The sequence below is a fragment of the Eleutherodactylus coqui genome, chromosome 9 (assembly GCF_035609145.1).
Source record: "Eleutherodactylus coqui strain aEleCoq1 chromosome 9, aEleCoq1.hap1, whole genome shotgun sequence".
Lineage (NCBI taxonomy): Eukaryota > Metazoa > Chordata > Amphibia > Anura > Eleutherodactylidae > Eleutherodactylus > Eleutherodactylus coqui.
This window is the reverse complement of record NC_089845.1, coordinates 161,405,997-161,423,657: the sequence shown is the minus strand read 5'-3', so window position 1 is coordinate 161,423,657 and position 17,661 is coordinate 161,405,997. Positions and strand designations below refer to the sequence as shown.

The window sequence follows — 17,661 nt, the reverse complement described above, 5'->3', positions numbered from 1 at the left end:
ACTGTCTCACATGTGAAGGCAAGGAAGCCAGAGTTGTCTGGTCTAGAATTACCCCTGGGCTCTTGAAATGAGACGTGATCAGACCCTTGATAGCAGATGCGGGCAGGAGGGCCAGGCCTCCATGGCACACAGTTGTAGTTATGAGGCTGGTATTTATTAGGCTCCTCATAGAGAAATCTGTCATGTAAGGCAGAACATGCAGAAGTCCAATTGTGGATCCAGAGGAAGATAAACACAGTTGTCATGTTAAATTGAGTATGGAAGGAGTTCTCTTCCCTTCTTGTAAGCAGAATAAGTCCCTGGCTCATCCGTACCTCCAGTACTCACTGATGGTTTAACATGTCCTATTACTCTGGGCCAGTCTCCAACAAGACGGCTGAACTATTGCCTGCTGCACACTGCGTATCATCAGTAGTCGGGACAGGGCAGCGCTGGTTACTGCAGATGTACAGTCACATACTAATGCACCACATCCAGCAGGTAGTCAGCAGTGTGGCCATCTTTGTCCGGGACCAGCAGCTTGTTTTAAGATGAGCATCTTGAACTATGTGTCAACGGTAACTACATTGTGGTGCTCTTCCAGTAAAGAAGTCTATTATGGAGTTTTCCCTCTGGCTCCTGCTGCGGCTCTGTCCATCCACTACTGTATATGGAGGTCAGTGGAATAAACCTGGGACTTTTTCGCAGGTTTGGTCAGTAGTTTGTGACTATGATCCAGGGCTGGCTTTTGTCTTACGGATCAGATAGGAGTGCGGCTCCTGGTGAGGAAGTTGGACACGTGGGGATTTCTTTTCTTCTCTAAACTCATCCATCAGACTCATCACAGTGTTACCTTAGCCTCCATCCCCGGCTGGCTGCTCCACTAATGTCCGTGGGATAAATTCCAATTAATCCTTTGAATGAGTCAATGATGTCCGTTTGCTGTTTATGCAGGCAGATACATCGCTGGCGTGTGCAAAGGAGAAATCGCTCTAAGGCTGCCTGCAGACGGGTGGAAATTCCACGGAATTTCCGCCTGTGGAAGCTGCCATGAGATTGCGTTAACAAACACAATCCTAGGCAGACGGCTGCACAGCAAACAAATCGTGGCATGCTCTATTTCTGGCCCCGCACAAAAATATCACTGGCCGTCGGCACCGGCACATCAAAGAGCCGGAGCCGCGGAAAGAAGTGTGTGCCACGATGCTCTGCAGACGCTCGGGTCGGGTCCTGCTGCGAGAATTCTCGCAGCGGGATCCGACCCGGCCGTCTGCAGGCGCCCTAAGTGAGGAACGATGACTGAACGAGCCAACGCTTTTTATGGCTGCATAAAATTAACCATGAATAAAAAGTGAGCTCTTTATCATTTGGTCAGTGGCTGTTTTTAGACTTGTTCTTAAATTGTCATTCAAACAAGTAAAAATTTATCATATCCCTTATAATTGTTTGTAAGAGGACCCTAATCTGGATCTCCCACTCCCCTTTGAAGATTTTTCCTGAGCTGCACTAGTTTGCTGGAATGCTTTCCACCAGACACTCAGGTTAATTCCAAGTGCTCACAGCTATGTGTGCCACAAAACCACAACTTTTGAGACAAGTTTACCACATTCCTTAATTGAAGCTCCTTATCGACCCTTATAGACTATAAACGCTTGCGGGCAGAAATGTCACAACTATTGTTCAAGCTGTGCATTGCTTTATCACTGGATATGATTTAATAGTTATGTGTAAATGGGCCTTATCGCTCAAAATTCCTTAAAACTATGGCTTTTGAGCCATAATCCTTGTGTAAATTGCTACCATTGTTCACTTCTTGTCTAAAGATTTTTAGATGAGTTTAAAATCCATAGTTCAGACATGCTGTTCTCCAGGGGAGCTAGAGATTATTATATTGTATTCTCTTAGCAGCCCCTGTCTATATAATGGAGATAACTGCAGAGCTGAGACCATGTGCTGAGTTCTGCAACAGCTCCAGGAGGCTCATTTGCATGCAAATGAAGCTGATTAGTACTTTATGCAAAACAATCCATAATCTTTCAGTCCTTTGAAAGATGATTTTTGCGTTTAAATGGGCTTTTAGTTTGTGTTTCACCCAAGTTGTAAAGTGCTGCAGAAGAGGTAGTTGCTATATAAAAACATAATTACCATAAATTGTTCTATGGAGTCTAGGCGCTCACTGAAAATGCTGTGTAACCACTAGGGGGAGTTCACTGCACACAAATTGAACCAGCTGTACGTGTATGGCATGTACTCCCTTTAGTAGTGGCTGCATTGCATCCCTCGGTACAAAAGTTTGAGAATAAGGTGAAGGTCTAGAATAATCTCCCAGTTGAGTGGCAGATTACTCTCTGAAATGACAAGTTATAGCTGCCCTATAACGGTATGTGAGAGGGAGGTAAAAAGGTGAACTTTCTTGGGTGTTCTGAAGCTATGAGGGATTAAACTACTACCACCCACTTGTCCGTTGTATGTATGTGGGAGCTTCTCATGCTCGGCCGCTGGTGACATCATCACAGGTCCTACAACATATATAAAAGAGCCTGACCAACAGAAGAACAAAGTTAGGCCTCTTGAAATGGGGGGACAAAAGCAACAAAATGAGATTACAACTAAGCCATTATCTCAGACACAACTCAGCAGTCCTGACAGACGAAAACAACCTACTGCCACCAGAGAGATGGGCTGAAGGACCTGTGGTGATGTCACTGCTGTGGGAGGTGCCATGCTGGAGTTTGGTAGAAAGTACTGGATAAACCAACAGCAGTTACCAGGACCTGTGATGATGTCACTGTCGTGATCACCTGTGGGTAGAGTCAGGGATCACATAAGCAGGGGCAGATCATTCCCAGGAATCTGGTATGCAGGTACTGTCTAGAAATCAAAATGAAGTTGGATGTACCACAGTTGTGTGTGGGAATCAGGACGGATGTAGTAGAGCTGTGTCTGAAAAGGCATGGATGTAGTAGAATGGTTTGTATACGAGGGGCTGCTGATAGGTCTTTGGCTTTGTGGGGTTTTTTTGTTTCTATGGTAACGAATGTTACATCACATGAAAGCCTTATGTGTCTAATATGTGTTTGTAGCTTATGGCAACAGTGATCTCGGAATGTGGGGGGGGAAAAATTGAGTCTAAGGCGATAGTTACAACAAATGAGAGCAGAGGAGTGATAAAATTCTTGTTTCTGCAAGGAAAGTCCGCGAAGGATATTCATGGTGATATGTGGCAGACATTGGGGGATCAATGCCCTTCATATTCTACAGTTAAGACCTGGGTGGCCACTTCAGCAACAACAATGAGAAACGTCCTGGACGGCCGAGAGAGGTTGTTGTTCCGGAGATCGCCGATGCTGCGCACAACCTCATACTGGAGAATCGGCCAGCTGCAGGAATAGCCGACATCATGGGGATTTCTGGTGAACGTGTTTGTGGCATTATCTATAAAGAAGCGATCTGCAAAGTGGGTCCCCAAATATCTGACAACAGATCAGAAAAGCATCGAGTGAAAACTGCCCAGTCCATTTGTCAGCGTTTCCGGACTGATAAAACATTCCTGGATCGACCGGTCACTATGGATGAGACCTGGATTTATTAGTATGACCCTGAAACCAGGTCAAAAGAGTGGAGGCCCAGTGGTTCTCCTCGCCCAAAGAAGTTCAGCCACTAAGGTGATGGCGTCTGTGTTCTGGAATAAGGAGGGCGTGCTGCTAGTGGACGACCTTCACAATGGTTCCACCATCAATGCAAGATATTACATTAAACTTTTGGACCAATTGAAGGCAGCTCTGAAGGCCAAAAGGCGCAGCAAGCTGTCCAAAGGAATCTTGTTCCTGCAAGACAATACCTCCCCTCACACTGCACAAGCGACCACAGCAAAACTGGTGGAGCTAGGCTTCCAGCTGGTTGATCACCCACCTTATTCACCAGATCTAGCTCCCTCCGACTATCATCTGTTTCCAAACCTGAAGAAACACCTCAAGGGGCCAAATTTCACATCATTTCTGATGCCAGGGCTGCTACGGATGACTGGTTTGAGGCACAACCAATATCCTTTTTGCAAGGCTTAAAGAACTTGGAATACCGATGTAAGAAGTGTGTTGACATCAGTGGAGAGGATGTGGAAGAAATGTAATCTTACTGTCTCGTTTCTTTCTAGGTAAAGTCAAAGACTTATCAGCAGCCCCTTGTAATTATAGAAATCAGCATGGACAAAGTATAGTGCGTGGCATTTGTGGGAATCGGGATGGCTGTAGTCGAGCTGCGTGTGGGAATCGGGATGGCTGTAGTCGAGCTGCGTGTGGGAATCGGGATGCCTGTAGTCGAGCTGCGTGTGGGAATCGGGATGCCTGTAGTCGAGCTGCGTGTGGGAATCGGGATGGCTGTAGTCGAGCTGCGTGTGGGAATCGGGATGGCTGTAGGCGAGCTGCGTGTGGGAATCGGGATGGCTGTAGGCGAGCTGCGTGTGGGAATCGGGATGGCTGTAGGCGAGCTGCGTGTGGGAATCGGGATGGCTGTAGGCGAGCTGCGTGTGGGAATCGGGATGGCTGTAGGCGAGCTGCGTGTGGGAATCGGGATGGCTGTATTAGCTCGACTACACCCATCCCGATTCCCACACGTCACACAGCTCTAATACATCCATCCCGATTCCCACACGTCACACAGCTCTAATGCATCCATCCCGATTCCCAGGCATCACACACAGCTCTACTACATCCATCCTGATTCCCAGGCATCACACACAGCTCCACTACATCCATCCCGATTGCCACACACAGCTCCACTACATCCATCCCAATTCCCACATACAGCTCCACTACATCCATCCCAATTCCCACACACAGCTCCACTACATCCATCCCAATTCCCACACACAGCTCCACTACATCCATCCCGATTCTCACACACAGCTCCACCACATCCATCCCGATTCTCACACAGCTCTACTACATCCATCCCGATTCTCACACACAGCTCCACTACATCCATCCCGATTATCACACGTCACACACAGCTCCGCTACATCCATCCCGATTCCCACACGTCACACACAGCTCTAATACATCCATCCCGATTCTCACACACAGCTCTACATCCATCTCGATTCCCACACGTGGCACGCACAGCTCTACTACACCCATCCCGATTCCTACACGTCACACAGCTCGACTACACCCATCCCGATTCCCACACGTCACACAGCTCTGTGTGTGACGTGTAGGAATCGGGATGGGTGTAGTAGAGCTGTGCGTGCCACGTGTGGGAATCGGGATGGGTGTAGTAGAGCTGTGCGTGCCACGTGTGGGAATCGGGATGGGTGTAGTAGAGCTGTGCGTGCCACGTGTGGGAATCGGGATGGGTGTAGTGGAGCTGTGTGTGAGAATCGGGATGGATGTAGTGGAGCTGTGCGTGACGTGTGAGAATCGGGATGGATGTAGTGGAGCTGTGCGTGACGTGTAGGAATCGGGATGGGTGTAGTAGAGCTGTGCGTGACGTGTAGGAATCGGGATGGGTGTAGTAGAGCTGTGCGTGCCACGTGTGGGAATCGGGATGGATGTAGTAGAGCTGTGTGTGGGAATCGGGATGGATGTAGTAGAGCTGTGTGTGAGAATCGGGATGGATGTGGTAGAGCTGTGTGTGAGAATCGGGATGGATGTGGTAGAGCTGTGTGTGAGAATCGGGATGGATGTGGTAGAGCTGTGTGTGAGAATCGGGATGGATGTGGTAGAGCTGTGTGTGAGAATCGGGATGGATGTGGTGGAGCTGTGTGTGAGAATCGGGATGGATGTGGTGGAGCTGTGTGTGAGAATCGGGATGGATGTGGTGGAGCTGTGTGTGAGAATCGGGATGGATGTGGTGGAGCTGTGTGTGAGAATCGGGATGGATGTGGTGGAGCTGTGTGTGAGAATCGGGATGGATGTGGTGGAGCTGTGTGTGAGAATCGGGATGGATGTGGTGGAGCTGTGTGTGAGAATCGGGATGGATGTGGTGGAGCTGTGTGTGAGAATCGGGATGGATGTGGTGGAGCTGTGTGTGAGAATCGGGATGGATGTGGTGGAGCTGTGTGTGAGAATCGGGATGGATGTAGTAGAGCTGTGTGTGAGAATCGGGATGGATGTAGTGGAGCTGTGTGTGATGCCTGGGAATCGGGATGGATGTAGTAGAGCTGTGTGTGATGCCTGGGAATCAGGATGGATGCATTAGAGCTGTGTGACGTGTGGGAATCGGAATAAATGAATTAGAGCTGTGTGACGTGTGGGAATCGGGATGGATGTATTAGAGCTGTGTGACGTGTGGGAATCGGGATGGGTGTAGCCGAGCTGTGCGTGACGTGTAGGAATCGGGATGGGTGTAGCAGAGCTGTGCGTGCCACGCGTGGGAATCGGGATGGATGTAGTAGAGCTGTGTGTGAGAATCGGGATGGATGTAGCAGAGCTGTGTGTGAGAATCGGGATGGATGTAGCAGAGCTGTGTGTGACGTGTGGGAATCGGGATGGATGTAGCAGAGCTGTGTGTGACGTGTGATAATCGGGATGGATGTATTAGAGCTGTGTGTGACGTGTGGGAATCGGGATGGATGTAGCAGAGCTGTGTGTGACGTGTGATAATCGGGATGGATGTAGCAGAGCTGTGTGTGACGTGTGATAATCGGGATGGATGTAGCAGAGCTGTGTGTGACGTGTGATAATCGGGATGGATGTAGTAGAGCTGTGTGTGAGAATCGGGATGGATGTGGTGGAGCTGTGTGAGAATCGGGATGGATGTAGTGGAGCTGTGTGGGAATCGGGATGGATGTAGTGGAGCTGTGTGTGGGAATCGGGATGGATGTAGTGGAGCTGTGTGTGGGAATCGGGATGGATGTAGTGGAGCTGTGTGTGGGAATCGGGATGGATGTAGTGGAGCTGTGTGTGGGAATCGGGATGGATGTAGTGGAGCTGTGTGTGGGAATCGGGATGGATGTAGTGGAGCTGTGTGTGGGAATCGGGATGGATGTAGTGGAGCTGTGTGTGGGAATCGGGATGGATGTAGTGGAGCTGTGTGTGGGAATCGGGATGGATGTAGTGGAGCTGTGTGTGGGAATCGGGATGGATGTAGTGGAGCTGTGTGTGGGAATCGGGATGGATGTAGTGGAGCTGTGTGTGGGAATCGGGATGGATGTAGTGGAGCTGTGTGTGGGAATCGGGATGGATGTAGTGGAGCTGTGTGGGAATCGGGATGGATGTAGTGGAGCTGTGTGTGGGAATCGGGATGGATGTAGTGGAGCTGTGTGTGGGAATCGGGATGGATGTAGTGGAGCTGTGTGTGGGAATCGGGATGGATGTAGTGGAGCTGTGTGTGGGAATCGGGATGGATGTAGTGAAGCTGTGTGTGGGAATCGGGATGGATGTAGTGAAGCTGTGTGTGGGAATCGGGATGGATGTAGTGAAGCTGTGTGTGGGAATCGGGATGGATGTAGTGGAGCTGTGTGTGGGAATCGGGATGGATGTAGTGGAGCTGTGTGTGGGAATCGGGATGGATGTAGTGGAGCTGTGTGTGGGAATCGGGATGGATGTAGTGGAGCTGTGTGTGGGAATCGGGATGGATGTAGTGGAGCTGTGTGTGGGAATCGGGATGGATGTAGTGGAGCTGTGTGTGGGAATCGGGATGGATGTAGTGGAGCTGTGTGTGGGAATCGGGATGGATGTAGTGGAGCTGTGTGTGGGAATCGGGATGGATGTAGTGGAGCTGTGTGTGGGAATCGGGATGGATGTAGTGGAGCTGTGTGTGGGAATCGGGATGGATGTAGTGGAGCTGTGTGTGATGCCTGGGAATCGGGATGGATGTAGTAGAGCTGTGCGTGATGCCTGGGAATCGGGATGGATGTAGTAGAGCTGTGCGTGATGCCTGGGAATCGGGATGGATGCATTAGAGCTGTGTGACATGTGTGGGAATCGGAATAAATGAATTAGAGCTGTGTGACGTGTGGGAATTGGGATGGATGTATTAGAGCTGTGTGACGTGTGGGAATCGGGATGGGTGTAGTAGAGCTGTGCGTGCCACGCGTGGGAATCGGGATGGATGTAGTAGAGCTGTGTGTGAGAATCGGGATGGATGTAGTAGAGCTGTGTGTGAGAATCGGGATGGATGTATTAGAGCTGTGTGTGAGAATCGGGATGGATGTATTAGAGCTGTGTGTGACGTGTGGGAATCGGGATGGATGTAGCAGAGCTGTGTGTGACGTGTGATAATCGGGATGGATGTAGTAGAGCTGTGTGTGAGAATCGGGATGGATGTAGTAGAGCTGTGTGTGAGAATCGGGATGGATGTAGTAGAGCTGTGTGTGAGAATCGGGATGGATGTAGTAGAGCTGTGTGTGAGAATCGGGATGGATGTAGTAGAGCTGTGTGTGAGAATCGGGATGGATGTGGTGGAGCTGTGTGAGAATCGGGATGGATGTGGTGGAGCTGTGTGAGAATCGGGATGGATGTGGTGGAGCTGTGTGTGAGAATCGGGATGGATGTGGTGGAGCTGTGTGTGAGAATCGGGATGGATGTGGTGGAGCTGTGTGTGAGAATCGGGATGGATGTGGTGGAGCTGTGTGTGAGAATCGGGATGGATGTGGTGGAGCTGTGTGTGGGAATCGGGATGATGTAGTGGAGCTGTGTGTGAGAATCGGGATGGATGTGGTGGAGCTGTGTGTGGGAATCGGGATGATGTAGTGGAGCTGTGTGTGGGAATCGGGATGGATGTAGTGGAGCAGTGTGTGGGAATCCGGATGGATGTAGTGGAGCTGTGTGTGGGAATCGGGATGGATGTAGTGGAGCTGTGTGTGGGAATCGGGATGGATGTAGTGGAGCTGTGTGTGGGAATCGGGATGGATGTAGTGGAGCTGTGTGTGGGAATCGGGATGGATGTAGTGGAGCTGTGTGTGGGAATCGGGATGGATGTAGTGGAGCTGTGTGTGGGAATCGGGATGGATGTAGTGGAGCTGTGTGTGGGAATCGGGATGGATGTAGTGGAGCTGTGTGGGAATCGGGATGGATGTAGTGGAGCTGTGTGGGAATCGGGATGGATGTAGTGAAGCTGTGTGTGGGAATCGGGATGGATGTAGTGAAGCTGTGTGTGGGAATCGGGATGGATGTAGTGGAGCTGTGTGTGATGCCTGGGAATCGGGATGGATGTAGTAGAGCTGTGTGTGATGCCTGGGAATCGGGATGGATGTAGTAGAGCTGTGTGTGATGCCTGGGAATCGGGATGGATGCATTAGAGCTGTGTGACGTGTGGGAATCGGAATAAATGAATTAGAGCTGTGTGACGTGTGGGAATCGGGATGGGTGTAGTAGAGCTGTGTGTGACGTGTAGGAATCGGGATGGATGTAGTGGAGCTGTGTGGGGGAATCGGGATGGATGTAGTGGAGCTGTGTGGGGGAATCGGGATGATGTAGTGGAGCTGTGTGGGGGAATCGGGATGGATGTAGTGGAGCTGTGTGGGGGAATCGGGATGGATGTAGTGGAGGTGTGTGGGGGAATCGGGATGGATGTAGTGAAGCTGTGTGGGAATCAGGATGGATGTAGTAGAGCTGGGTGGGAATCGGGATGGATGTAGTAGAGCTGGGTGGGAATCGGGATGGATGTAGAGCTGTGTGAGCTGTGTGGGAATCAGGATGGATGTAGTGGGGCTGTGTGACGAGTGGGAATCGGGATGGATGTAGTGGGGCTGTGTGACGTGTGGGAATCGGGATGCATGTAGTGGGGCTGTGTGTGGGAATCAGGATGGATGTAGTGGAGCTGTGTGTGGGAATCGGGATGGATGTAGTGGAGCTGTGTGTGGGAATCGGGATGGATGTATTGGGGCTGTGTGACAAGTGTGGGAATCGGGATGCATGTAGTGGGGCTGTGTGACAAGTGTGGGAATCGGGATGCATGTAGTGGGGCTGTGTGACGTGTGGGAATCGGGATGGATGTATTAGAGCTGTGTGGCGTGTGGGAATCGGGATGGATGTATTAGAGCTGTGTGACGTGTGGGAATCGGGATGGATGTAGTAGAGGTGTGTGTGATGTGTCATAATCGGGATGGATGTAGTAGAGGTGTGTGTGACGTGTCATAATCGGGATGGATGTAGTAGAGGTGTGTGTGACGTGTCATAATCGGGATGGATGTAGTAGAGGTGTGTGTGACGTGTCATAATCGGGATGGATGTAGTAGAGGTGTGTGTGACGTGTGGGAATCAGGATGGATGTAGTAGAGCTGTGTGTGTGACGTGTGGACGTCGGAATGGATGTAGTAGAGCTGTGTGTGTGACGTGTGGGAATCGGGATGGATGTAGTAGAGCTGTGTTTGAAACCTGGCAATCAGGATGGATGTAGTACAGCTGTGTGTGTGATGTTTGGGAATCAGGATGGATGGAGTAAAGCTGTGTTTGAAGTCTGGTGATCAGGATGGATATAGGGTGTAGCATAGCTCATTGCACCACCAGAAACACTGGTACTAGTAATTATTAGGAAATTATAGTATCTATAACAGATGCTTTCTTACTATCTACAGTAATTCCAAATAAAGGTAAAAGAAAGATCGGAATACAATTTTGGCCTTATTGGTGAAGATAAACGGGCCGCAGTGTTGTGTCTGATTCCAATGATGTCTCTACCTGTATCAATTGTATTTAGTGCAGAGAGTTTATCGCACTCCATTAAAGTTGTATAACAGATATTAGATGACACTCATACTGTCCGAGGTGTTACATGGATGGCGCAGATCTACTGCATGTCGTCTGGGATTGTGTAAATTTTGGAATAGGGTGCTAGAGATAATTAAAAATCAATCTGGTCTTAACGGCGAAAACAGATTAGTGCATGAACTGATTTTTTTCTTTTTCTTAGACTATTAGAATAACCAACATCTCATGTTTTTTTCATGTGCGAGAGAGACATGACAAGTCCCATCTTTCTCGGACATAGTATTAATGTGCAAGAATTGCGGCAACGAAACCATTGAAATCGATGGCATTTGAAGAAGCCTTAATCCCAGAACTTGTATGTTGGGTACTGTTGTTGGGCCTACTCTTCTCGGAAGCTGGAGAGCATTGTATCACGAGCTAAAGCCTGATTACTGCGCATTGGATTGGATGCAGGGGGAGGGTTTTTCTTTTTAGGTCTACATTTTTTTTGTTGGGGTGGAGGAGGATTATGATTTGCTTAGATATAGTTACTATTAACCAATTATTTGAGTGGGGAAATTGTATTCAAAAAGATATTTTAAATAAAAATCTCATTAAAAGAAAAATAACTGCTTTGTAACCACTAGGGGGAGCTCACTGCAGACAGATTTAAGCAGCTGTACGTATAGGGCGTGTGCTCCCCCTACTGGTGGCTGCAGGTACAAAACCTTACCTTCTAGAACTCTAGATACCAAGGAGCAAACTCAGAAATCATACATAAATATAGGTTAAACCAACGATCCCCAGCTCCGGGCACGGTGGCCTCACAGACCAGTAATAAAGGAGTATTGGGCTACATTAAAATGCGGTTTGGTCCGGTGTCACCAGTAGAGCAATCTGTGATTGTTCCCAGCAAGAGAAACCAAGTAATCCTGTAGATATGAGACCTTTCACTGGCGAACAGAACAACATCATGAGAACAATCACATACGGACTACATTCACACAGGCAAGTGCGATACTGGCTGCGTAACTCGGCCGTATATCACGCTCGTCAACGTGCATTTTACCCGCTGATGCGAGGAGTGCGTCGTGGAAAAACGTCCTCCGTGGCTTCTGTGAAGTTCCAATCCTCATGCTTGTTTCATGCAGGATAGAGGATCGCAAGTGTTCCCCATTGGGAAGCGTTGGCCCGGCCCACAAGTGTGATGCCCCTAAGGTCCCACTGCAAACAATGGGCGATGCGTTTGGAGGAATGTAAAAAAAATAGGACATGCAGCAATATTTTTTACCTTGCAGCATCGCTCATGTGCATGACTACATACAAGAGAATAGAGCTCATATTTGCGCGTCTCACATTGCAGAGAACTCTTGCGATTTACGCTCCTGTGGGCATATAACCAGAAGGGGGAGAAACATTTTTTTTGCTTGGGATCACTCATCTGTAGTGAGTGGGCTGTGATCTAATGCCTGCTATCACAGGATGTAGTACTAACGATTGTCCTGAAGGTGGTGCTGTTGCTATAAAATAAACGCATCATTAGGCTCTTATAAAGTAGACCTGGGAAAGAATGCGAAACGTGCAGCGAAGATCTTATCCAGACTTTCAGCATGCAGACCAGCGAGTATCGCCTGCAGCAGCTCTGATACTAAGGTAATCCTGCAAACATGACCTGTCGGGGATAACTGGAGCCCAGTGCATTATTCTTCACCTGTGAATGCGGTGGCGATGCAACCGATGCTCCCCGTTCACCTTCATGGGACAGACTGCCGAGCCCATACAAGTGGATGGAGCGGTGATTCACGGGGCGCTTGGACTCCCCAGCCTGTAGATCAGAGGGGCATCTCTTTGGTGGTAAAAACCCCTTTCAGGGTGTGTTCACATGTGGTGGATTCTGGGGCAGATCTGCAGCAGATTTAACCCTTTCATAGGGTAAAGTCTATTGCAGATCTGCACCAATGGTGAGGATATCCAAGCAGGAAACGTCCTGTTTGTCATTATCGAGGTATCGGCCCAGTAGGGGAAACACAACTTCATGGAGCTTCAATGTCACTTTCTATAAAATGCAGAATCCTAAAACAAACGTACAAAATATACAAACCGCTAAATACAAGCTCCTCCTCCTCATCGTCGTCAGCCGAGGCGACCAGTAAATCGCTGAGTGGCAGCTAATTTCCGGACGCTTCGCTATTAGCGCCAAGAATCTGTACAAGATCTTTATATATAGAGTGATTTCGATGGCTCCACCAATCCCGATGCAGGGAGCAAAGGGTTAAATGAAAGTAGGTCGAAATGGTTTGATAATTTATTCAGGTACTGAAGGTTGTGAGGTGAGAAATAAGCAGACGCGTGAGCGCCGGAAGCAGCGGGAGTGTTAGCACGGCCGGAAGATTTATTTATAAATTATATAGATTTCATATAAAAAGAATGGGCTATATATAATGGCTCTGATCTCTCTGCGCAAATGTTCTGTCGGTCCAGCAGCAGCGTGCTTTATACATGGCTACAGACAAGCCCCCCCCCACGGCCTGGCACTTTATTCCACGTGTGAAAGAAAATTCTTAAAAAAAAAAAAAAAAAATTTACACCAATTCTCATTTTGCGTTCAGTCAAAGATTACACACATCCGAAGGAGGAAAGTAAAACCGCGATGAACCGGAAGGATCCATTCAGAGTTTCTCCAAAGTCTCCAAAATATAGTAGCTTTATAGCATATTGCGAATAATAAAAAAAAAAAAAACATCTGAAGACGACATTCCAGTTGCACCAGCAGCCATCATGGATCCAACATGGACGCTGAGCGCTCTCTGGTCCCCTCCCCCGCCCTGGATAAATGCTATCGCTGAGCCTCACTTCACTGGGCTGGCCCAAACCCTCCTCTTTCCTCCATGACGCTCTTGGAGGTCTCAATCCACCAACATTTCCTCCAGCTGACGGACACGGAGGGCCGCGGGCCGCATCACGCTTGCTGGGACTTTTTTTTTTTCTTTTTGGAGATAAGGAAAAAAAACTTGAGGTGGCAGCGACTGCAACGATCAGCGCTGGAGGGGTGGCTGCCCGCTGCTGCCCAGAATCGCTGGTGGAAGGCTACATGTCATCCCAAAAGGAAAACACTTCAGACGGGAATAGAAGAAGAGTCCGGATGGCGGTCATCTTTAATGTGGCCTCGACTGTCCGATCATTTTAAGCCGGGCTTGGTCAATGACGTCTAGTAAGTTTTTAGCGTCCACGGCCAGCGCGTGTGCGGCGGTCAGCATTTGCTTCTTGTACTCCTGCTGGAGACTGGTCATGACGTACTGCTGTGCCAACTTCATCTTATTGATGAGCTCCGCCAGATCCGAGTTCAACAACTTTTGCGCCATTTCAATCTAAAAAAAAAAAAAAAAGCAGCATTAGTAATTGTTGCCTTCGGGGACGGAGGTCATTCTTCATTCTCACGCCTCCTCTGCATTTTATTGGCCATGACTGAGACTACAGGCATAATCGTGCCATCCCCAGGGTCTTCATCTACAACCACAGGCAGCCCCCTCCCCTGTCCTTCCTGACCCGCACCACACGGCAGAAGGTCCTGTAGGATTACAGCGGATGTCCGCTTACAAAATGTGTTAAGTCAGGTAAAACAATGTAACCAGCGGTACTTACCCGTCCTCAGACCCGGCCACCCAGAGCTGCAGCCCCGCAGTCTTCCCGGTCTTTTTTTTGGGGAAAGGATACCATGTGACCTCTGCAGTAGCCGGGTGCCATTTTCTTGGTATATCCGCTCAGCTGGCGCGAGAATGGCACCCTCCGATTGGCTAAAGCAGTCACACAGTGTCCGTTACATAACAAAAACCCTGGATCGTCGGCGCCGAAGACGGGTAAATAAAGGTGTAAGTATTGTTGTAAAGCGACCCTCTGTATGGCTTTGCATGCGTTGGTAGTCTAAAGGACCCTTTACACGGGACAGTTGGGCACATCGACTGTCTGACTATTGCTCCAAGTGAATGGATGCGGAGCGGGCTGGAATCATTTCGGCCCACCCATCTCATTGACTCCTGCTTCCACGCCCCATAGGCACTTGATCTTTAGTGGTGCTAAAAACAAAGCGACTCCAACAAGTCGGTGCTTTCTCGCTCAGTGCCTCGTCGGCAGCCACACCAACACGGCGCAATTACTGCCCAAACTGGCTATTTGTGGCGAGAATTCAGGCGGTAAGCATTCTGTGTAAAGTACCCTTAAGACCCTACATGCTGATCGGACAGGCCAGCACCGCTCATGTGGGCAGCGCTGGGTAATAGATGCACATCAGGTAGTCAGAGAAGCTGGGGCGGCCATCTTTGTTTCTCCAGGATCGGAGGGCCACTTTAGCAGATTTGGATCCAATTTTAAAAAGTCAGTTTGCAGCTGGATAAGCCCAGAAATCCTAAGAAATCTCCCACTAAAGTCATGAACTAAAGGAAAAAGCTATAAGCATTACTGAACTCACAACTACTAACACAATCACCATCCCAAATAAATCCAGAAGAAACTCCTTCAAGAACTCTAGAAAACCACGCGCCCCCCACCCCAAGAACAATGCCTGCCCACACATAGAATTAAAGGGGTTATAACAAAATAGACTTATCACCTGTCCATACCCTATCACCTATATGCTATGGAAAAGCAATAAAAAAAAAAAAGTGTACAACCCCTTTAAGAGTCCGACATGGCGAGCGACACTTACCTCTCTGTGTGTGCTGGCTGGAAGAACAGGAATGGTCTCATCTACAGTCGCTAATAACGTCCTCAGCGCTAAGCCGACCCCCTGTGGAGATGTACGTTATAATGTTATTATCTCTTATGGTACCTCCTTGTCTACGTTCTTAAAGCAACTCCGGTCCCGAACAAACAAAGATGGCCACACCAGATACTCAGACTATCAATCATACTAATGAGTCAAAGACCCTCCATGCTGCTCCTACTGGCTGGCGCTGCCCACATGAGCAGCACGGCCAATCAAAGCAGCATGTAGGGTCTTATACTAATGATGCATATTAACGCATGCCGGGCATCAGGTAGTCAGAAGCCGATGCGGCCATCTTTGTTTGTCCAGGAGGTTCATCACTGCTACACGAATGACTATTTTATTCATATAGCGCAGCGCTCTACACAGACTGTCGTCACTTACATTTACCTATAAGGTTTCCTCTCTCTAAGTGTCCGTGCAAACACGGGTGGAAGATACAAACTCCATGCTGATGTTGTCCTTAGTCTGATTTCAGCCCAGCGCTGCGAGACAACAGTGCTAACCACTGAGCCACCAAACTGTCGTCTCATTACCTTCACCATGGGGACGTACTCCTCCGGAGGCGCCGGCTGGATCCTACTAGACATTTCAATCACAGCTTTGACCAAACCGGTGACGTTTTCGTACACCTTGTCATTTGTGCGGTCCAGGTTAGCGGTTGGCGGAGGGCTGATTTCCTGTGGTTGAATCTGAAACGACATGACGACATAAGAACTGGCAAAAATACAAAAAAATTAATAAAAATGAACACGCCACCTCAAAACCAACAGCAACCATTAGGTGGCGATACACAATCAAATACTGTAGGTAACGTACACGGCTAAAAATACGAGAACTGCCCTTAGAATTTGTGGTTTTGGCCATTGAAACCGCAGTCCATGAGGGCCACAGAGCAGATATGTAGTAACTTCCCTGGTGGCAACGGTTGTCAATATCCGACCTGCTAGAACCGCAGCCATCCTCAGTAAGCAATGTCACTAGGGTATGGAAACATGTAGACGTGACTACTACTCAGCTGCAGTGTGAAGACCCACAAGCTCAAGGAACGGGACCATCAAGGACAGAAGAGAGAAGGTGGTAACGGTTAGTCACACTCACTAAGAAGCCCCAAACTGCCTTTGGCTATCTCAGTACAAGAACTGTTCACCAGCCGCTTCGTGGAAACCCATCTGGGTAAGTCTGCACAATGCCAGGTGGCAGCTGTATGGAATAAAGCCACCACCACTAAACTTGATGAACTCCAGGACGACACTTCCTACACGACTGTATAAAGTCAGATGGAGGAGGAATAATGGTTAGCGGGGGGCTGCTGAACATTTGTGCCCCATAGTGGTAATGAAGGAATTAATACTGAAATCTGGGGCAGCAGCACAAGAAAGGCTCCCCCCCCCCCCTCTCCCAGGTGAAGTACCTAGGAAATAGTTGGCACAGCTTGGTGCGGATGATTTGGCTACAAGAGTCCTGACCTCAGCGCCATTGATCAGGATTGGTAAGAATTTGAGCAACGGGGGGCTCCGGCTTCGTACCGATCCACAACTCCCTGCCGCTGGGATTCCTATCCAATCGGATACAAAAGTGTCCAAAAACATAAGTCGAGAACCTTCCCAGAAGACCGGAGGCCCTTCTACCAAGACGAGCTCCAGATGAGTGACCTGGGGCGATGTTTGGGGTGCACATACTTTTGGCCATGTGTAACATAGAAAGACTGATAACATAACTTGGTGGTTTAATTAAAACAAAACAACCCAAAAACCCACATCAGAAACTGCCTGACAACAGCGAACAACAAAGTGTGTGGAAAGTTCTTGTCGGCTCCTCTACGGGGTTAAGAGTCGGCGGCGGCGCGGTGGTTTGGCTCACATTCGGCTCTTTGTGTTGGTTACACACGTTGGTTACTAACCACATCTGAGCCGAGGGCGCTCCACACGATGGGAATGTTTAATGCAAACAGAGCCACTCGAGTGTCCCCAAGAACTACAGGTGGGGGAGGGGAGGGGGTCTCTGGGGACGCGGCACCAGCCTAAAAAACTACCATAAATGGCCGCTTCAGAGCCTCGAAACAGAAAAAACTACAATTACATCAGATGACAAAAAACACCATTTTTGTTTTCAAAAGCTTTAAAAAATGTGTTATTTCTCATTAATGAGGCCTCCGCGTTGTGCAGTAACGAGCGACTCCTCCGCAGAGAGCCTTACTGATGGGGTGAACAACGGAAAGCACGCCGACTCCCATGTGACCCCAAGTCCGAGTGTCAGCCCCCCAACACTGAGACAAACACAAAGTGA

At 48.9% G+C, this 17,661-nt stretch overlaps 1 protein-coding gene across 12 annotated transcripts in view; it reads right to left on the bottom strand.

The window, feature by feature from the left end:
* Positions 1-12,982: 12,982 nt before the first annotated feature.
* PTK2 (protein tyrosine kinase 2) overlaps positions 12,983-17,661 on the bottom strand; it is a 223,555-nt gene continuing 218,876 nt past the window's right edge. For all 12 annotated transcript variants that reach the window (XM_066578748.1, XM_066578752.1, XM_066578749.1 and 9 more), the window contains 3 exons: positions 15,909-16,064; positions 15,313-15,393; positions 12,983-13,978 (listed from right to left, as the gene is read on the bottom strand). In XM_066578748.1, coding sequence (XP_066434845.1) covers positions 13,766-13,978; positions 15,313-15,393; positions 15,909-16,064 — 450 coding nt within the window. In that variant the 3' untranslated portion in view covers positions 12,983-13,765. The remainder of the gene's footprint in view (positions 13,979-15,312; positions 15,394-15,908; positions 16,065-17,661) is intronic.